This window comes from Peromyscus leucopus, chromosome 13 (genome assembly GCF_004664715.2).
Source record: "Peromyscus leucopus breed LL Stock chromosome 13, UCI_PerLeu_2.1, whole genome shotgun sequence".
Lineage (NCBI taxonomy): Eukaryota > Metazoa > Chordata > Mammalia > Rodentia > Cricetidae > Peromyscus > Peromyscus leucopus.
The window spans coordinates 26,978,274-26,999,864 of record NC_051074.1 but is presented as its reverse complement, the minus strand read 5'-3'; the positions used below and the strand labels follow the sequence as shown (position 1 = coordinate 26,999,864).

The following is a 21,591-nucleotide window of genomic DNA, read 5'->3' as shown; positions in this document are numbered from 1 at the left end:
CGAGTAAGGACAGCATCAAAGGGAAAGAATACTCGGGACCAGACATAGCATCAGCATCACCCGGTGCCTATTAAAGATGGAAATTATTTTCCATCTCTGACCTACTCAATACCAGTGCCAGATTTTCAAGTGCAGATTTAAAACCACCCCCAGTTTATTTTGAGGGTTCTTTTATTTTACATTTTATCTATGTACTTTGTTTGAAGAGGGAGGGAACTGCTCATTCCCTGTTGCCTGCTTGCAGGAGCTCAGGACAACTTGCAGGAGTTGGTTCTCTGTGTGGGTCCTGAGAATCTAACTCAGGTAGTCAGGCTTTACCTGCTGAACCATCTTGCTGGCCCCTAACTTGTTTTTATGTTGCAAGTACTACTCGGTGCTGGGCACACACGGTGCTCCTACCTTCTAGGAATTTCTGCTCAGACTTCTAGAATATGAACTCCAGAGGGAAGATCTTAATTGTCTCCCCAGCATCTGGCACACGTTTAGGCCAAAGGAAAAAAAAGAAAAGAAAAGTGCTTAACACTGCTACTAGATTGACTACCCTCCATTATTTTAAAATAGTGCTACTCATCTGGATTATCCCAATATGAGGGGGCTAAGAAAACTATCCTCAAGAATACAGCCATGAACAGAATCTAGAACAAATCCTGTGCGGTGCGTGCTCATAATTCTATCCTGTCTTTAAAAATAACTCAAACCTTTTCTTGTGATTGAAAGCTGAATGAACCAGACATTGGCTGAGCCCTGATAATTTCCCGGTAGGAACTGGGGAGAAAGTAAAGAGCACTGGAGTGCGTTTTCAAATCAGCGAAGGCGTTTCTTGGAGCTCACAGGGGAGAGTGCTCAGCCGCCGCCCTCTTCCGTATTACATTCCTTCTCTAGAAAACTGTTTATCTAAAACTCAGTTCAACCAGGCCAAGCGCCCTTTGCTAAATCAAGCAACCTCGGACTGGCCGCTACCGGCGCCAGGGGACCCCAAAACCAGGGCGGATCGCGGCCCACCCGGGTCAAATTCCAGCGCTGGCGCTCCGCCCTCGGCCGAGGAATGCGGAAGGGCCGCGGGACCGGCGCTGGAAGTCGGGGAGGCCGGCGGGCTGGGGCGGCTGCGGCAGGGGGATGCCGTGCAGGTGACTTGGGGAACGCGTACTCGTGGGCACCTAGGCTGAGTTTGTCGGGCCGCACAACCAGGCTCGTCGCCGCCGGCGGCCGCCGGGCCCCGGAGTCCCGCGAAACGCTAGCCGGTGCACCCCCCTGCCGCGGTTGGTAGCGCCGATCTTGCGGGTGCTCCTTCCGCCCCGCCCCCGGGCCGGAAGTGCGGCGCCGCCACGGTCCCTCCGCACCCCTCCGCTGGTCGCAGTAGCTGGTCGCAGTAGCTGATCGGGTCCTCTGGTGCGTGCATCCTCGGAGCTGGTGAGTGGCTCTCGGCCCCGCGCGGCACCCCCAGGCCGCGCCTGGAGCCTCCGGGCAGCGGGGCGGTCAGGCTGGCGGAGAGGAAGCGGTTCAGGAGGAGGCCCTGGCGCAGGTCCTGGGCTGGCGAATCCTGCCGGAGGCCTCGGGATCTTGTGCACAGGCCCGGCGTCCCCTGGGTGATTGACACCTGGTACCCGGCTGCCTGCACCTGCCGCTGCTGCAGGCTTCAGGTCCTAGCGGTGTGTTAGCCCCGACTGCGCGCATCCGTTCGAGACGCTTTTGGGGGGAGGAGAAGCCCGCTGGTGCACGGTTCCTGCCTAAGGAAGCCGGCAGTCTGTATTGGAGTTCGTGGTTAGCAAAGGCTAAAACGGGCCGATTTCCATGCATTGTTACTGTACCCTGTGTCTTGCAAAGATTGAGTTCATTGTAAGAGGAGGACAGTTCAAAGAAAGCTGGAAAGAATTGAGAACTTACCGAACAAGGGCTCCAAGAGGAAGTACTGGGTGTTTTTTGGCTTGACGTCTGGTAGGAAGTAACAAAAGCAAAAGCTCAAAAGGTGGGTATCGTATCGTATGTACAGGAAGCACGGGAGACCAGCCCGAATGGAGGCGAACAATAATGAATAATAGCTGGGAATGAGGAAGGTAGGTGGGGTAGAGTTCTTGTATACAAGGCTCTGGGCCTAGAGCCCATAAAATAAAAGAAGGTAGTTAGCTAAGTTAGGCCTTTTTATAGGTGCATTGAAAACTTGAATTGAATTATGTAAGAGGCCTTAGGGAGTCACTTGAATTCCTCTATAAGAAAATTAACACGGAAAAAGGATGTTTAGGGCATCGGGTTGTCAGGTTTGGTTAAAGATGGCTTTGCTGTAGTCCTGTGTTTGGAGAAAAATCCACAGCATTTTCTAATTCAGTCGACCCCTCCAGACCATCTGAAACCCTTTTAGTTTACAATCATGGAAAGTGGGGAGGTCATTTGCCTGGGATCACTTGAGGAATGCATCTGATGCCACCAGTTTTCTCTGTCCTCCCTCTCACTTCACACACGAGACACACACACACACACACACACACACACACACACACACACACACACACACACGGGGGTGAGGGGCACCTGATCACTCTTGAGTGCACAGCTTTTTGTTTGTTCCTGCTAAGTTAAATAATTCTGTGATGGCTGCCTCTCTATTCGCTTATGCTTCAATGAGGCTGAGTTTACAGAGCAGCAGCCTCTGAAGGACAGATTCCCCAGGAGATGGTGGCTAAGCTTAGGAGAGCGAAGGATGGGGCCCAGTGTCCCCATTCTCCCAAGGATGAAAGATACCAGCCGTCTACAGATGAGTTTTATTATACCCTAGTTACCAGCATCTTTGGGCTCTGGCTAGTTCCACACGGCAGGCAAAGCCAGCTCCCTTCTACCCTCTGAAGGTTGATCACTGAGTCCACGCACGGTAACTGGCAGTAGCCAGATAACAGGAGGAAAGGTATTCAAAACTTACTCTCTGCAAGAGATTGAGAAAGACAGGAAAAGCAGTGAGTCTTAGCAAGCTCATAGCGGGTGAGAGTGGGCGCAGGTTGGCCTTTTTAGAGGAAGTAAACTGGCTTGAAAAACAGGATATAAAGGACAGTTCCTTTGGGCTGTGAGTGTGGTGTGAACTCTAGATTTGTTTCCAGACAAAGAGAGGTAGCCCTAGCTACTCCCTTCTTTGTGAAGGTGCTTCCCATGCTCAGATCCTCCTCAGACTTCGGAAGGGAAAGAGGGTCTGCACTGAGGAGAAGGGAGGCCAGGGAGACCTAAAAGGCGCTTCTTTAGTTCAGAGCGCTCAGCATGGCAAACGTTGTACTTGACGTTATTATTATTATTTTCTGGGCCCTGAGGCACACGTTAGCCTTGCCGGTCACCTCAGCTAAAGTTTTCAAGGTGGGCATGTGGCAGCTGCTGATACAAAGGACACACGGGGCTGGTGGGACACGTCCTGTGGCCGGATTCCCTAGTGGATTCTACCACTGTCTAGCTTCGTGGGAAATAGCGATAACAGCTTATTGTGAGGGTTAAATATTAATGCGTGTGACATGCTCACTCCAGTGCCTGGTAGCCTGGTACACCTGTAGCTTGTCCTTTGTTACTATTCCTTCCTAGTAGAGTTTGTGAAGGATCTCTTGAAAACGAGACTGGCTAAGTGTATGCTGGCTCTAGAAAAAGCCTTATTTTAGGAGTGCTCAAATCCAACACTTGCCTTCCCATGAACATTTGTGTATGCAATTTGTTTTTGAGGGGAAGAAATTAATTATATGTATTTCCTAGTATTTATTTGGCACCTGCCATGTGCGGGCTGGTCTTCTAGACTCTATAATCCCATCAGAAAGGCAAAAGGCTGTAAAAAGCTTTTGTAAATAAAAAAATTAAAAATATTGGTAAGTTGTACCGGCAATGTAATTCTACTAATTAGTAGGAAAGAATAAAGGACTGGTTGTATAGCACTTGCCTAATATGTTTGAGGCCCTGGGTTTGATCCCCCACACACCCAAAAACATGTTTTAAAAGAGGAGGAGGAGGAGGAGGACCACTCATAAACTCAACACAGTGGGTCAGTCTCAAAAATACTGCATTGAAAGAATCCAGGCTGGCCTGGGGAGATGGCTCAGCAGTTAAGAGCACTGACTGTCCTTCTAGAGGACCTGGGTTCAAGTCCCAGCACCCACATGGCAGCTCACAACTGTCTGTAACTCCAGTTCCAAGGAATCTGGCATCCTCACACATGCAGGCAAAACATGAAATAAAATCAATAAATAAATCTTTAAAAAAGAAAAAGAAAGAAGTCAGGCCTACACAAGTATACATTTGTCATTTGATTTAAAAGAAACTCAGACAAGAGCAGGCCAAGGTAGTGATGATCTCTAATAACCTCTAATCCTAGCACCTGGAAGCTGAGGCAGGAGGATTCTGAGGTTGAAGTCAGCCTGGGCTGTGTAGTAAGTCTTTGTCTCAAGAAAGAAAAGAAAAAAAAAACCCAAACAAGATTTGCCTGGGGTGGGGTGCACAGTTGACTTCCGGGGCACTTCCTGGAATGCTGTTAACATTTGTGACCCACTTGGGTTATTACATGAGCGTACACAGTTACAGAAGTGATTCGATTTGTAGATTTTAGAAGTGATAAGGATATCAGAGACCAGGGAGCTGACCGACGGGGACACCCAGAACACTTGTATGTGGCGAGTGTGAAAACACACCCGTGGGGAAGTTCGCCTGGTGTTGTAAAACTGGGTTTGGCTCTTTAAAAAGAAACATAATTATGGAACTTTTAAAAACCTACATATGTAGCATAAAAACAAGTATATGTCATTAAGTCTATGAGATTCATTTTGTGAAGTGTTTTAATTTGATTATATACTGAGTTCTCTTTCTGATCGCTGGCTTCAGACTGTTGTTCCTGTGTCCGGTCATTTGATCCTCATAATTAGAAAGAACAATAACTAGTCATGACACTCCATGTGAAGTTTCTAGATTCCGACAGACCTTGGAAAAAATGAAACTGCACTTAAAAAGACCATAGTTTTGACCCTGGAGCCGCCCTGTGCTTTTCACTTTCAGTTCCTCCGCCTGTGAATCTGCTTACAAACTCTCCTTGCCAAACAAGACTCCACTCCCTCACACCATAACCCCGACCTGGGGCGTCTGTCCTGGGTGGCTCAGCTACCATTCGTAGTTGGGCTAAAATGAGAACTCTCTTTTTTTGTAAAGATTTATTTTTAGTTAATGTGTACGGGGTGGGGTGTGTACATGTGAATGAGTGAATACAGTTGCCCACAGAGGCCAGAGGCATTGGGTCCCCTGGAGCTGGAGTTACAGGTGCTTGTGATTCCCCACCCCCTTCAAAGTGGGTGCTGAACACCCGCCTTGGAGTTCCACCCTTTCCTCCCTGACTCACATGGAATGATAACTTTTATTTTTCGATTTTATGGTTTGGGTCGTTTGGTTCAGTTTTTTTTTGAGACAAAACCTCATTCTGTAACCAGGCTGGCCTAGGACTCACTGTGTAGCTCAGGCTAGCCCCGAGCTGTGGCAATCCTCTTGCCTCGGCCTGGAGAGTGCTGGGATTACAGATGGGAAGCACCACACCCAGGTTGATTGGTACCTTTGTGCTGCAAGTTTTTCAACCAGTATTTAAGAGCGTTTAAGGATAGAACTTTGAAGAAAGCTGCAATTAGAAAGCAAGAAAAACCTGCAAAGCAGTAGAGGAGCAGGAAATAGGATGTGGTGACGGAGAGGAGGAGACTTGTGTTTAAGAGAACCTGCCAAACTGGGGAGGAAATTCTATCATGGTCACATCTTCTTAACCGGAAATAGAAAATGCCCTTGTCACCTGGCTGGTCCATTTGAACTCTCTAAGGTTCTAATCTTTTTTTTTTTTTTTTTTTTGTTTTTCGAGACAGGGTTTCTCTGTGTAGTTTTGTGCCTTTCCTGGAACTCACTTGGTAGCCCAGGCTGGCCTCGAACTCACAGAGATCCGCCTGGCTCTGCCTCCTGAGTGCTGGGATTAAAGGCATGCGCCACCATCGCCCCGGCGAGGTTCTAATCTTGAAACAAAGATGTTTCCTCGCCTCACTGTTAAAGAAATCACATGCCGGGCTTTGGTGGCGCACGCCTTTAATCTCAGCACTGGGGAGGCAGAGCTAGGCGGATCTCTGTGAGTTCGAGGCCAGCCTGGGCTACCAAGTGAGCTCCAGGAAAGGCGCAAAGCTATGCAGAGAAACCCTGTCTCGAAAAAACCAACCAAAAAAAAAAAAAAAGAAAGAAAGAAATCACATAACAGTGGTGTTGCTGCTCTTCCATTGATAGATAATAAATTGCTCTCAATTTTGTTCTGAGCATCTGTAAGGCAATACCTGGGGTTTTATTGTTGTTTTTGTTTTTGAGACAGGGTCTTTATAGCCCTGGCTGTCCTGGAACTTAACTATGGCTGACCTTCAACTTAAGAGATCTGTCTGCCTGCCTCTGCTTCCAGAGTACTGGGATCGGAGGGGTGTGCCACCACACTTGGCTAATAAATTCCAGTCTTTAAAGCTAAGAATTCCCAAGCAGTTTAGTGTGGTGTGGTTGTCCTTTATCTGAAGGGTTGTCTCCAATGCAGCTGATGCATGTGGCTGGCCAGTTGCTGCTGGCTGTTGGTAGAAGGCCTCAGTTGCTGCTGGCTGCTGGTAGGAGGCCTCAGCTCCCAGCTACCTGGTGCTACCATCTACCTATTGACTCCCAGCAGAGCAAGTAAGGGATATAATGTCTGTTGTGACAGTTCACCACCACCATTTCATAATGCTCTGTTGTTCACGGGTCACTCTTTTCACATTTGGGTAGCTGGACAATGACAGCTGTGAGAGTCATCTTGGAGTCTCACTACCCTGTAGCTGGAGTTATCTCCAGTCCTGCCCTGGCCCCCAACAACTCAGACCCAAATAAACACACAGACACTTATATTATTTAAACTGCTTGGCCTAATGGCTCAGGTTTCTTGCTATCCAGTGCTTATATCTTAAATGAACCCATTTCTATTCATCTATAAGTTGCCACGTGGCTTGTGGCTTACTGGTAATTTTACATCTCACTTCCTCTCTGTTTGGCTGGTGACTCCTGACTCAGCCTTCCACTTCCCAGAATTCTCCTCTCTCCTTATCCCACCTACACTATACTTCCTGCCTGGCTACTGGCCAATCAGCGTTTTATTTATCAACCAACCAGAGCAACACATTCCGAGCATACAGAAAGACATCCCTAGCAATACCCCCATGGCAAGAGGGGGAAGGAAGTTCAGTGCAGTCAGGAACCATGCAGGTAGCGTGAACTTGGAGGGGGCAGGGCATAGACAGGGGGATGCTAGTCTAGTTCATTCTGCAGTCATTCAAGATGTCTGGATTTCAGGTTTTTAAGTAAATGTCACATTTTTTAAAAAAACATCAAGCTAATTTTTGAAGAAACATTTTTAAAGGCCGTCTTGGAGGGTCTTAAACAAACCTTCCTACAGACTGCATGTAATTTGCTGGCTGCCAGTTATTGGATATGAGCTGCCTAGTATGTGTATGTGTGTGCACATGTATGTGCAGGCCAGAGGACAATCTCTGGTGCCATGCCTAAGGTGTGTTCACCTTCTTTTTAAGACATCATCTCCCACTGGCCTGCATGCGTCACCAGACAGGAATTCTAGGCTCAAACTCAGGTCCCCATGCTCAAAGGGTAAGCACTAGCCGATCTACCTTCCTAGCCCGTGAGCCACCCCCTAGATGGATGAGGAAAATGGGGTCTGGGATAGCTAGACTGGCCAAAGGTCAAACAACCGCTCATGTCAGAACTGTTAGAATCCAGGCCTCCTACATCTCCATTGACTTGTAATCACCGACTTTGAGAAGCCAGGGGAAGCTGGACATATTTACAGCCAGAGTGGACTAGGTGGTTTCAACCTTAGCTATAGGTTGGGATCACCGAGTGCATTTATAAAATTTTATTTATTTCATTATCTCATGATTATGAGTGTTTTGCCTGCATGTATATCTGTGCACCATGAGCATGCCTGATCCCCGTGGAAGTCAGAAGAGGGTGTCGGGTCCCCTGGGACTAGAGTCACAGACTCTAGTCACAGACTGTAGTTGTGAGCCTCCATGTGAGTGCTAGGAATCAAACCCTAGTCCTCTGCAAGAGCAACAAGTGCTCGTAACCAATGAACCATTTCTCCAGCTCCCACCCAGCGCATTTTAAAAACTAAATTCTTGGCCTCCACTCCCAACATCCCCTTTCTGTTAGGGTTGACTAAGACCCAGGCGTCATTCTTTATAAACTTCAGAGATGACTGATACATGACCTACTGCTGGGAGAGCAGTGTTTATTGTCCATATGGTGATAACAAATACTTGGGAAAGCATCACAGGGGTTTTGGAAGCCACAGGCCTCTGCAACATGTGCTCTGAGCATCTTTCCAAGCCTGGGGAAGCCTTGCAGGCAGAATGAAACTTAGGTTTCTGCTCGTTAATGATATGTTCCCTCGCTTTGACTTGGATATCAGACATTTACATCACTTGTGAAGCCAGCTCCCTGCACCCCTGCCCATGGCCAGCTCCCTGCATCCCTGCCCATCCATGGTCAGCTCCCTGCGTCCCTGTTCATGGTCAGCTCCCTGCATCCCTGCCCATGGCCAGCTCCCTGCATCCCTGCCCATCCATGGTCAGCTCCCTGCGTCCCTGTTCATGGTCAGCTCCCTGCATCCCTGCCCATGGTCAGCTCCCTGCATCCCTGCCCATGGTCAGCTCCCTGCATCCCTGCCCATAATGTGGCCTGAGAGCACAAGTACCCTTAGTTCACTGCATTAGGAATGTAGAAAAATAGTAAAGTGTTTGAAGAGGAATGTGTTTTGTTTTTATTAAAGGTAATTTGCATTCTGGGCTATGTTTTATTGTGAATATTTTCATCTATAACTGTAGTCTAAGGGTAGAGGGTTGGGTTAGGCGGGTCCCCCCACACAAAACACTTTGATTGATAATTGAGCATAAAGGTTTCTCTGTTAAGTTATGGCTAATAGAAGATATTGCCACTTATTAGCCCCGTCTGACCTGCTGCACTGCGTATCCCAGGGTTTACCTTCTGCCTGTCCGTCACTCACCGTGCGGTCCTACTATCCTTGGTTCTCCGCTACCTTTTGGATTTATATGAAACGTCTGCTTGTCTGTGATCCGAATGTAGAGAAGAATTGTTGCTCAGAAACCCATGTTTGTCTCTGTTGGCAGCTTGGAAAGGTTTTAAGTGAGGTAACCAGAAGAGAGGTTAGCACGACATGGGGAGTATGTACGTGGAAATTACCTCCAGTGGGGCTTGAGTATGGCTGACCTCGGGTTATTTAATGTCTGGTCTTCAGCTGCATCATTTGGAAGGCAGGCAGGTTCATTTAATGCAGGGCATCTTAAACCTTTTCCACTTGTGACTCCTTTTCTCCTAATAATAAAGATATATATATATCTTTTTATATATATTTTATAAAATAGGTATACACAGGGCTGAAGAAATGTCTCAGTGTATAAAGGCTGTTTCTGCCAAGTCTGGCAGCCTGTGTTTGATCCCAGAACCCATGTGGCAGGAGGAAACCGGTTCTCAAATCTCAAATGTTGCCTCTGACATCCATCTGCATGTGTGGGCTTGCACACACACACACACACACACACACAATGTTTAAAAAAAAAAGCCAAGTATGGTAGCACACGCTTGTGATGCCCGCACTGGAGAGGCAGGATCAGGAATGTGAGGTCGCACTGTCTCAAGCTGGAATTTAGTCTACGTGAATGATGAAGAGGGGGTTCTCCGTGGTGACAGAGAGCCAACCGAGGAAGATGAGCACATCCGAGGCTGTTTAAGAGACAGGAGGGATTTATTGGGGAGGGATTTGTGGAGGATGACTTGGCTTCCTGGCTGGGTGAGTGGGTAGACTGAGAAATCCGAAAGTTGGGAAAGTTGGGAGGGAGGATAATGGACCCGGTTTTCGGCATGTTGACTTTGCGGCATCTGGGGAACGTCCAAATGGGCGTTTCCTAGGTAGTCGGCTATGAAGTTCAAGGTGACGTACTAGCCTGGAGGCCTCAGAGCCAGAACAGTGAGAGTTGAGATCATCCAAGAAGAACTTTAAGCCATGTAGGGGAATTTTGATGCAGCTAAGAGGCAGAGACTGGCTTGGAGGCTATAAAAATATTCTACATAAGAGCCAGGTACGGTGCCATAATTCCAGCACTGGGGAGGCCGGAGCATGGAAAACACTATACCAGCCTTGGATGCCTAGTGAAACCCTATCAGAAATGCCAGGACGTGAGAACCCTGCATAAGTGAGTGGAGATCAAAGGGGGGCCAGTCCTGGAGGTAGGAGAGCTGAGACCATACAAGCGGAGTACAGCATCCCCAGTCCAGCCTAAACAGTACCGAGTACAGTAGAAAGGCCCTGGAAGACTTCCTGAGGTTGTCGGCTTGAAGCAGTTGCTGTGGCAGAGATGACCAGCCTCCTGTGGGCTGGAGAGTGAGTGGGAGGTGAGAAAGTAGAGGAAGCCAAAAGAGTTATCTCAGAAAGCAAGGGAAAGGGGCTGTTTTCTCCTGGACCAGACCTATCTTTAGATTGGCCGTTTGGATACCTTTGCTCACTTTTCAACTGATATGTATGTATAGTTTTTATAGGTGCCATATAATTATACAAATATATGAAATACTTCAGGGGATTGAACCCAGGACTTTGAACATCTAGGCAAGTACTCTACCGCTGAATTATATCCCCAGCTAAGAAATCTAAAACTCCCAGCACTTAGGAGACAGAGGCAAGAGGATCATAAATTCAGGGCCAGCCAGGGCTACAACCATAGTCAAACCCTAAACAGCATATGTGGGATGTGTGTGTTTGAGAGGGAGAGGGAGAGGGAATGTATGTATGTATAACAAAGTTGGGTTTCTGGTGGTGATGGTTGTTTGAGATAGGATCTCACTATGTATCCCTGGCTGTCCTAGAACTCACTCTGTAAACCAGGCTGGCCTCAAACTCGTAAAGTTCCACCTGCCTCTGTCTCGAGTGCTAGGATTAAAGGCGTGTGCCACCATGCCACCATGCTTGCCTCAAAGTTGGGTTTCTTTTTTTTTTTTTTTTTTTTTTTTTTTTTTTTTTTTTTGTTTTTCGAGACAGGGTTTCTCTGTGTAGCTTTGCGCCTTTCCTGGAGCTCACTTGGTAGCCCAGGTTGGCCTCGAACTCACAGAGATTCGCCTGGCTCTGCCTCCCGAGTGCTGGGATTAAAAAAGTTGGGTTTCTTAAACAGTTTTAGCACTCAGTAAAGTGCTTGGCCATGCAAGCATGAGGCACTGAGTTCAGATCCCTCGCCCGCACATAAAAAGACACATAAGTGCACCTAAAATTCCCAGTGCTGGGGAGGCAACGTGGCAGGGATCCCTGGAGCTCCTTGGCTAGCTAGTCAGTGAGCTCTCCAGGTGCGGTGAGAGACCCTGCCTCAAAAACTAAAGTCGAAAGCATTTGAGGAAGACACCCACCCTCGACCTCCGACCTCCACGCACATTTGTGCGGGTACACAAACACTTTTCATAGTGATTTAAACACAAGCATTAAGGAAGGAATGCTAGGAAAAAGACAGTGGTACATACCCAAGACATAAGAGAGTTATGCCAGAAAAAACTTTGAGAGAGATTAGAGTGCTATTCCAGTCAGCTGCTTGCTCTACCACATATTTTGATCAAGGCCTCTTAGGAATTGCTTTCTCACCTCTCAGCCTCCTCCTTCCACTCTTCCTTCATTGGAGATCAGACTGCTGCCCCGGCTGAGGCTTCGTGGTGCTGCCCCCCCCCCCCCCCGTTCTTTCTCACTAACCAAGCTCCCTAATCCAGTCCTTGCACTTAGCCCTCTCTTACATTACCTTCTTGAAGAACTCTAATTAACCTCAAAAATGTTTAATGGAGGATATTTTGAGTTAGCTTTCAACCTGATACAATTGGCAAATTATTTTCTAAATGTTTCTCTTTAGTGAGTTTGCAGTATGATTGGTTCATAGAGCTTATCTATGCCTTCAGACTGCTAATATCTATTAAATCTTGAAATAAGACTTTTATCTTATCTCAATTCCTGGCTTCTCTATGGCTAATTCCTGTCAGCTAGTCGCTGGCTCTGCCCTGGATTCAAGGTTAATTTTATTAACAGTCTCTGAGTGTCACAGTGTGATGTGATATCCCACAACAATCCCTGGGCTGGTTGTCCTGGGTTCTATAAGAAATTGGGCTGAGCAAGTAAGCCTGTGAGCAGCACCCTTCCATGGCCTCTGTATCAGCTCCTGCCTCCAGGATCCCGCTCTGTTTGAGTTCCTGCCTTGGCTCCCCTCAGTGGACTGTGTAAGCCAAATAAACCCTTTCCTCCCCAACCTGCTTTTGGTCATGATGTTTTATCACCAAAACTGTAATCCTAACCAGACAAGGCCGCAGCAGCAGCTGCAGCAGCAGCAGCCAGAAAAAGAAAAGAGAGCAAGGGGGAGAAAAGTCAAACACCTTGCTAGTGACCACATTCTCTTTTTCATTTAACTTTGAATATAACTACAGTCAGATATCAAGCTAAGTTACAGGGAGCAGAAGAAAATTAACATTTATTCAGGACAGATACATGGGGAAGGCAAGGCATTGGAATGTTGAGAGTCAGGACCGTGAAAACTAGAGTACTTCTAACTGTACTAAGCCAAACATCAGTACGCTTTGGGAGCGTGTTTTAGATTGACGGAAGAGAATAAATATTATCTTTATAGAAAGTCCAAAGCCCAACCAAGTTCCTTTTGTTGACAACTAACATGGTTAGAGTGCTGGTTGGTTTTTATCAACTTGACACAAACCTAGACATAAACTGGAAAGAGGAAATCTTAATTGAAAATATGTCTCCGTCAGATTGGCCTGTAGTCCAGTCTGTGAAGTATTGTTTTGACTAAGGATTAATGTGGGAGGCCCAGCTCACTGTGGGTGGTCCTGGGTTGTATAAGAAAGCAGACTGAGCAAGCTGTAAGGAGCAAGCCAGTCAGCAGCACCCCTCCAAGGTCTGGACTTGAGTTCCTGCCCTGACTTCCCTTTTTGATGGAGTATGACCTGAGACTTGTAAGATAAAATAAACCCTTTCCATCTGGGGCTGCTGATGGGGAGTCGTCCCTAATGCTGTCCTCACTTCTCACACCAGTTATAAGTTTAGGTGTCCCTGGGACCATGTTCAGATTTGATGATTTGCTGGATCTCACTGAAAGCTGAGATTCTCCCTGCAGGGCAGCATCCAGGGGGATTCCTGATACAGAGCTTCAGGTGTCTGTCCCAGTGAAGTCAGTGTCACCTCCTCCTAGCAGTGATGGGTCACAGCATGCAGAGACTGCCAATCAGGGACATTAGGACTTATTGTGTAGGTATACTCAGCTCTCCACATGTCTGACCTCAGTGTCCAGCCCTGGTAGAAGTCAAGCTGATACCATATGACCATAATCTCCCAACATAACTCATAGTTAGATCATCCGGTATGACCTAAGACAGTAAATATCAGGGAGGACATCGGAGGAGCCTAGAGATCACATTCCAGAAGCTAAGGGCAAAGGTTATATATACCTTCCTCTGAACAACCTTGAATTATTTAATACATAGGGACATTGATTTTTTTTTTTTTTTTAACTTAGGCAGTGCCTATCTCATAGGGCGATTGTAGAGATATAATAAAACATTAGATCAAAGAGTTGCCATGGTTGTGAGATTACTCAGTGGGTAAAAAGCACTTGTGTGGGCTGAAGACAGATGCCCCAACTTTACAGAAGAACTTTGGATGACTGTCCAGGCTGCCAGCTGTCTCTGTCTACTCTTACAAGACTCCCAAAAGTTGCTGTATCTTTCTCCCATTTCTCAAGTAGTATTATATCCTTCTGAGGTCTTTGATGTAGTTAAAGACTAGAGATAGTTATAATTTTCCTTAGTTATGATAAAAGATAAGTTAGATATGAAACCTTAGACTCACAAATATAAGATAGATAGGATATCTTCTTTAATTTTGCCAAATAGACTAGTTATTATAAATAGACTAGATATTATAACTGTAATTCTTGCTTGATCATTGTTTTGTTATCTGTAATTTTACTATGTGAAAGTTAAAACCTTCCTTTTTGAAAAAAAGAAAAGGGGAAGTGCTGTGGGATGTTCTGTATGTCAAAGGTGTTGCTCTGATTGGTTAATAAATAAAACACTGATTGGCCAGTAGCCAGGCAGGAAGTATAGGCGGGGCAAGGAGGAGAGGAATTCTGGGAAGTGGAAGGCTGGGTAAGAGAGACACTGCCAGCCACCACCATGACAAGGGAGATATAAGGTACCGGTAAGCCACGAGCCACATGGCAAAGTATAGATTAATAAAAATGGGTTAATTTAAGATATAAGAACAGTTAACAAGAAGCCTGAGCCATTAGGCCAAACAGTTTAAATAATATAAGCGTCTGTGTGTTTATTTTATAAGTGGGCTGTCGGACTGCCGGGGCTTGGCGGGACCTGGAGAGAAAACTCCAGCTACACACTTGCCACGCCAGCCTAACAACCTGAGTTTGATCCTAGATCCCACAGTGAAAGGAGAGGAAACAGTTCCTGAAAGTCGGCCTCTCCCTTCCACACACTCCCCTGCACTTTCAGACACACATCATAGTCATTATCATCATCATAATTGGAGCTGAAAAAGTGACTCAGTGGTTAAGAACACTGACTACTTAAAGAACCCAAATTTGGTTGCCCGTTCCCACATGGGAGCTCACAACCATCTGTAACTCCAGTTCCAGGGGATCTGGCACCCTCTTTGGGCCTCCTTGTGCACTGCGCACATGTGGTGTATCAACTACATGCAAGCAAAACACCCATACACATAATTTTAAAATAATAATAATAATGTTTTTAAAAGTTGGCCTCAGGGGCTAAACAGATGGCTTATTGGTTAAGAGCACTGGCTGCTCTTCTAGAGAACCTGGGTTCAATTCCCAGCAGCACATGGAGCTGCAAGTGAATCTGTAACCCCAGTCCAGGAGGACCCAGCACCCTCTTCTGGCCTCCATGGGCACTGCACACATGTTCACAGACTTTATAAGAAGGCAAGCGCTCTACAATAAAAGCTCAAAAATATTCTTTAAAAACTGCCCTGATATTTGTGAAGTTATGTATAGCTAGTCATCCGTGACTTAGGTTTGAACTTAACTTCTAACTCAAAGCAGATAGTATGGGGTCTTGCCTGCAGTTGCGCATTGTCTAGTAATGGGGATGCATTCTGAGAATCCCTTTGTTAGGCAGTCTCCTTGCTCTGCAAACACCATAGAGTTTACTTACACAAAGCCAGGTAGAATAGCCTGTTGCAGACCAAGACTGTTTGGTACACACCATCATATATGCTGTCCATCAGATTGACCAAAACATTACCATGCAGGTATTTACATGGTTTTAAGTGCAGCCAGGGCCTGTACTGTGCCTGCAATCCCAGCACTCCAGAGACAGGTGGGCGCTCGGGAGTTCAGGGCATCCTCAGCTACGTGGTGAATTCAGTACCAGCCTGAACTACATGAGACACTATATTTTTAAAAAATGGAAATTATTCTGTCTGACAGTTAAATTGCTGACGGCTGTCAGTAGAGTGTTGGAGGGTAACACCAAAGCCACTTGTGGGAGCTCTAGAAGTGATTGGGAAGATGATGAAGCGAGAGCAGTTAACTCTTAGCTGACGTTCAGAGTTGTCAAGTGAGGGAAATGCAGGGATAGCTCGGACGCCCACAAGAGGAAATTGGGTTTGGATGGTGTATTTTAAAGGTGAGCACCATATGAGGCATCCTCGTCCTATGCACACTATCCACTTAGTTCACACTATACATTATAGTAGATAATATGTTTTGATGATGCAAATTGGGGTTCTGAAAGATTATTTCATATGGGTAGTAAAGTGGAAATAATAAAACTACTGATGACATTTGGTTGTTGTGAGGGATAAATGGGAAAATGGAACCTAGCAAGGGAAAGAGGTTTGTGTGAAGGAAACTTGTACCTTCAGAGATGGGCTTGGCACATGGTACTCAGCTACCTGTTGTTGTTAATTATATTTCTTTTTTTTTTAATGATTCATTTATTTTTATTTTATATGTGTTGGTCTTTGCCTGCATGTCTGGGTTAGGGTGTTGGATCACCTGGGACTGGAGTTACAGACACCTGTGAGCTGCCATGTGGGTGCTGGGAATTGAACTCCAGTCCTCTGGAATTGTTCGTAACTGCTGAGCCATCTCTCCAGCCCCTGTTTTATATATTTCTATAAACTCCAATGGATAAAAATTAGTCTTGGGAGCTGGGTGGTAGTTGCATACACCTTTAATCCCAGCACTTGGGAGGCGGAGGCAGGTAGATCTCCAGGTTGGAGTCCAGCCTGGTCTACAGAGTGAGTTCCAGGACAGCCAGAGCTACACAGAGAAATCCTATTTCAAAAAACAAATAAACAAAAATTAGTCTTGGGGCTAGAGATATGGCTCAGTGGTTAGGGGAGTACACACTGCTCCTGCAGAAGACCTGAATTTGGGTCCTGAACTCACATGGGAGCTTTTACAATTGCCTATAATTGCAACTTCAGGGGCCCAACACCCTTCTCTGGCCTCTGGGCACCTGTACTCATGTGCACATACCAACACAGACAAGAACACATACAAACGTAATTTAAAAATAAAAGCTAAATCTTTAAAAGAACTTGCTGGTCAGTGTTGGTGCATGCCTTTAATCCCAGCATCAGGAGGCAGAGGCATGCCTGGTCTACAGAGTGAGTTCCAGGACAGCCAGGGCTACACAGAGGTACCCGTACTGTCTCAAAAAACAAAAAAAGAAAGAAAAGGTCTTGTGAGATGTGATGCAAAATACATTGATAAATTCTATTAACCTGTACTCTTTAAATTCACTTCAACTGTCATATTGAAAATAAAGCTTGGCTGTACTTACTCCTGCCCTATTGAAGTAAATTTCTATATTAAGGTGCTTTTACTCTAGCTGGGCATAGTGACTCGAAACTTCAATCTCAGCATTTGGGAGTCAGCAACAGACAGATCTGTGTGAGTTCCAGGCCAACCAGGACTTCACCGGGAGACTCACAGAGAAAGAAAGAAAAAGAAAGATTTTTATTCGCTAACTTTAGGGGGTGGTGTATGTGTACCCTTTTTGCTTTCTGGATTATGTATTTTTTGTTGTTCAATTAATTCCAGATTTAAACCACCACCATGTCGAGCAAAAAGGCCAAGACCAAGACCACCAAGAAGCGCCCTCAGCGCGCAACCTCCAATGTGTTCGCCATGTTTGACCAGTCCCAGATCCAAGAGTTCAAAGAGGCCTTCAACATGATCGACCAGAACCGGGATGGCTTCATCGACAAGGAGGACTTGCACGACATGCTTGCTTCTCTAGGTAGCCTTTTGTGTGCATCGTCCCCGATGATAATCCATCCTGAATCATTCGTTTGTTTGTGATTCAGTTCTTGTCCCAAACAGCCTTTGAGAAACTTTGAGGTGTGGGAGGGGCCTTTTCGGGACTGGCCCAGTGTAAGGGGCATCAGCTCTAGTGGGGGACCTGGCAGGTACTGTTCCTGTTAGCTAAGTAGATTGTGTCTGTGTGAGCCTGAAGGGTGTGTGTGTGTCTGTGTGGCTATGTGCAAAAGATCAGAAGTCATAGTAACAAATGCAGCTAATAATACACTGTGGGTTATACCTATGAGTGGAAAACAGGTCATGAACAAATGAACAGAGGGACACTTCTAACTAACATGGCTGCCTGGGAAGGAAGGGCAGTGTTACTCAAAAGTGGACCCTGGAAAAGAGATTTCCACAAAAATGCTTTTATAATTTAAACAGAAAGAAAGAAATTGAATTTTTTTTTTTTCCCTAAAAACCATAGTGGTGGTTGATGAGATAGATGAGCAGGGAAAGGTGCATGCTGCCAAGCCTGGTGACTTTAGTGTGAGCCCCAGGATGGAGAGACCTGGCCCTTGGACATTGTCCTCTGTCATCCACGTGTGCTCCACAGCACTGGTACACATACATACGCACATGCACCACCAACAGACACACACACTTTCTTGTTTCGTTTTTGGTGGTTTCTGTGGTAGTTGTCCTGGAACTCGGTCTATAAACCAGGCCTGCCTCTACTTCCCTGGTGCTAGGATTAAAGATGCACACTGGTCGCCACCGCCACCACCCGCTACACACACATTTCTTAAAAGATCCATTTTAGATTGCTATTTTACTCCGAGAACTCTCTTGAATCTTCGGGTTACAGCCACCCCTGCCCTCTACCCCCAGAGCACACAAGAGAGTTGGGTTTGATCTGCAAACACGGAAGTGAGCTTTTACTTATACCTGCTCAGAGGCTCCTATGGTGCAGGTGAGTTAAGAAGGTGTAGTGAGGCAGGGTTGCCATGCAACGGAATAGCCATCCACGCGCTCCTTAAATTTCACCCCGGTTCTAGACTGGGCTGTCGGCAGCGCTTAGTCTGTTGTAGTTCTGAGACGCTGCCTGAGACCTGCAGATCCAGCCAACACACCTGTTTCGTGTGTGTCAGCTCTGTGTCTGACGGGACCTTTGAGATCCTGACTTTGCACAGGTTCAGATTAAAGGAGGCCGTATGGGCCTGAGTTCCAGTGCTTCCACCTTCTCCAGGCCAGTTGGTGAACTGGGTTTCCAGATCTTTCCTGTGAGGAGAACTGGAGATGCCTGGCCGCCGACCTAAGAATCGTTTTTCAGTAGGAGCTGAGATCCAGGTTTCTCTTGACAAACAAGACCTAGCATCCTAGTCTGCATTCAAGTCTGGCGTGGTGGCTCATCCGTCAGCATGCAGGGGGATGAGACAGGAGGGTCTCTGAGGATCTGAGACCAACCTGGTAGAGGACCACCCCCCTCCAAAAAAAAAAAAAAAAGCAAAAGAAGACTCCAGACAGCCTCATGCAGAAGCAGCACCTGGGACTGACCCTGCTTTCTTTAATACTGTTCAGAAGAAGTTCCCAGTCCCAAACTGACCTGATAGTTTTAACCCAAATGATCAGCTTATAAATGATTTTGAAGCATACCAGTTCACATGCAACTGTATCATAACTGGAAATATTAGTGTTGATTTTTTTTTAAATAGCTGGTATTAAAATAACAGCCCCTGATGAACCAATATAGACTCACACAACATATGAGTGTGATGTTTCCTGTCAAAACTTGAGATTTTGGGTTTTTTTTGTGTTTTTTTATTTTTAACGAAAAGTGGTAAAAAAGCTGGCAAGATGGGTCAGCATGGAAAGGTGCTTATGTCTTAAGCCCGTGGGGTTTGATCCCTGTAGCCCTTGTGGAAAGAGAACCAGCTCCTGAAAGTTGTCCTCAGACCTTCACACATGGGATAAAGTGCATGCACCCACAATGATGCAATGAAAACCTCTTAAAAATATGTTTGGTAGCATAACAATAGCGAGATGATCCCAATGAACTGCGTTTTCTCCTTCGTCGATGTGCACTCTCACAGGGAAGAATCCCACCGACGCCTACCTGGATGCCATGATGAATGAGGCCCCGGGCCCCATCAACTTCACCATGTTCCTCACCATGTTTGGAGAGAAGCTGAATGGCACGGACCCCGAAGATGTCATCCGAAATGCCTTCGCTTGCTTTGACGAGGAAGCAACAGGTAAATACTGCTAGCATGGTTGTGTCCAGCCTCATTTTAGGACACATTTTTAATGTGCAAAACATTTCTTTTAATTAAAACAAAAAGAAAACCCTGTTGTTTTAAAATAGGCAATACACCAGCACTGTCCTTGCCACATACCTGTTGTAGGTCATAAAACTGCAGCTTATCTTGTTCACCTTTGAATTTGGCTTCAGGCTTCCTGGAAACATCATAAGAATTTAGGGTCCGTTATAAAATCTTAGAGAATGAAAACTCTTCTTTCAGAGAACCCGGTTTCACTAAAAGGCATGGTTCATAGTGTGAGCATTTGAAGTGCTCTGTGTCCCTGGGGTACCTCAGGGCTTGGCTCTGTTTTGTCTTCATTTTCCTGCCCTTTGGGGAAGCAGGCTGTCTTGTGAAAGCCTTTCAAGTTTCACCTCTCTCGCTTTCCTTCTTTCTCCATCGTGTCTCCGTGTCTTCTGCTTGGCCTCACGTCCCCTGGACACTCCCTCGCTTGTCCCTGACTTCCTCATTCTTCCTGGCCATTCTTTCTTCCCTGAACCACTGGTCTGGGTGACGTTGCCTTTTGTTCTGGGCAGCTACCACTTAATTTTTATTTAACTTCATATTTCTATACTATGGGTTTTAAAAAGATTTATTTTCCTTTTTTGTGTATAAGTATTTTGTGTGTGTGTGTGTGTGTGTGTGTTACCAAGTGCATGCCTGGTGCCATCCGGGGTCAGAACAGAACATAAGATCCTTTGAAACTGAAGTCACAGATGAGTGTGAGCCACTCTGTGGGGTGCTGGGAATCAAACCCCAGGACCTCGGAAAGAGCAGCCTGTGCTCTTAACCACTGAGCCAGCTCCCTGTTTTGAAGCCTTTAAAGTCATTTAGTATTAATAAAAACCTCGGAAGAGATCGGGAAGCAGTGGTGCAGTTAGGTGTGCGTGGCTGTAGTGGGTGGTAGATGAATGACGCCTTGGCTGAAACGTAAGGCTGGTTTGATGTAGAATCGCGCCATGAAGTATTTGTGAGTCCGTGTTTTGTTTCTCTCCAGGCACCATCCAGGAGGATTACCTGAGGGAGCTGCTGACCACCATGGGCGATCGGTTCACAGATGAGGAAGTGGATGAGCTGTACAGGGAGGCTCCCATTGACAAAAAGGGGAACTTCAACTACATCGAGTTCACGCGCATCCTCAAGCACGGAGCAAAAGACAAAGACGACTGAAGAGCTCCGGCGGAAACTCCTCCTGCGTTACCTTACTCACTCCCCCTTTCTCAGACCCTTCTGCCCCTTCATAGGACCTGCTGCATGCCACTGAGTTTCACAGCTTTGCCTCTTTTTTAATGTATTTATTTCCGGCCTTTCTTTCATTTAGCACTTGTATAATCAGACTGGAAACGGGGACAATGTTGTAAATTGTGTTGAAAATGAGATGCGAATAAAAATCAACAAATGTGAAAGCCCAGGAAAATACATCCGTATTTCCGGTTTTGCTGGATTTTTTACATTTTTATATAATAAAAATGTTATTTTGAAATAAAGATGATGCTGACTCACGTGGAGTATAAAACAAATGAGTGACAGTTTGGGGTGGTCCTTTCTTCAAGTTTCCACCTTTCGTAAAAAGTAGAGCGTTGTCTAGAAAAACAGGTATTTCATTGAGCGGATGTTGTAAGCGCATGAATAGTTCCGGAGAAGTGCTGTTCCCTGTATGCAGCATCGTACCACCATGGCCCTCACGGCGTCTTCTCAACAGTCTGATGAGATGGATTATTACTAACTGCACTGGAAGTGGAGGTGGTTGCTGGGGATTGAACCCAGGGCTCTGAGCGTGCTGTACCACAGAACCACACCCTCAGCCTCTTGCCCTCTTTTGTAAGTTAGGTTTGGGGGTGAGGGCTAAGCTCCGAGAAGCCGAGTGACTGACTCTCGGGTCACTTGGTGAGAGTCACCGTTCTGTCTTA

At 46.2% G+C, this 21,591-nt stretch overlaps 1 protein-coding gene across 1 annotated transcript; it reads left to right on the top strand.

The window, feature by feature from the left end:
• Positions 1-1,303: 1,303 nt before the first annotated feature.
• Positions 1,304-21,168, top strand: LOC114696413 (myosin regulatory light chain 12B). The gene is made up of 4 exons (XM_028874073.2): positions 1,304-1,410; positions 17,184-17,382; positions 19,475-19,636; positions 20,679-21,168. The coding sequence occupies exons 2-4, from the start codon at positions 17,199-17,201 to the stop codon at positions 20,849-20,851; spliced, it is 519 nt and encodes a 172-aa protein (XP_028729906.1). The 5' UTR covers positions 1,304-1,410; positions 17,184-17,198; the 3' UTR covers positions 20,852-21,168.
• The last annotated feature ends 423 nt before the right edge of the window (positions 21,169-21,591 follow it).

Bases quoted from the DNA above. Each gene is read 5' to 3' on its own strand.
- LOC114696413 (XM_028874073.2), top strand. From the start codon at position 17,199: ATGTCGAGCAAAAAGGCCAAGACCAAGACCACCAAGAAGCGCCCTCAG. The intron at 17,383-19,474 runs GTAGCCTTTTGT...GCACTCTCACAG, and splicing joins CGACATGCTTGCTTCTCTAG to GGAAGAATCCCACCGACGCC. The intron at 19,637-20,678 runs GTAAATACTGCT...GTTTCTCTCCAG, and splicing joins CTTTGACGAGGAAGCAACAG to GCACCATCCAGGAGGATTAC.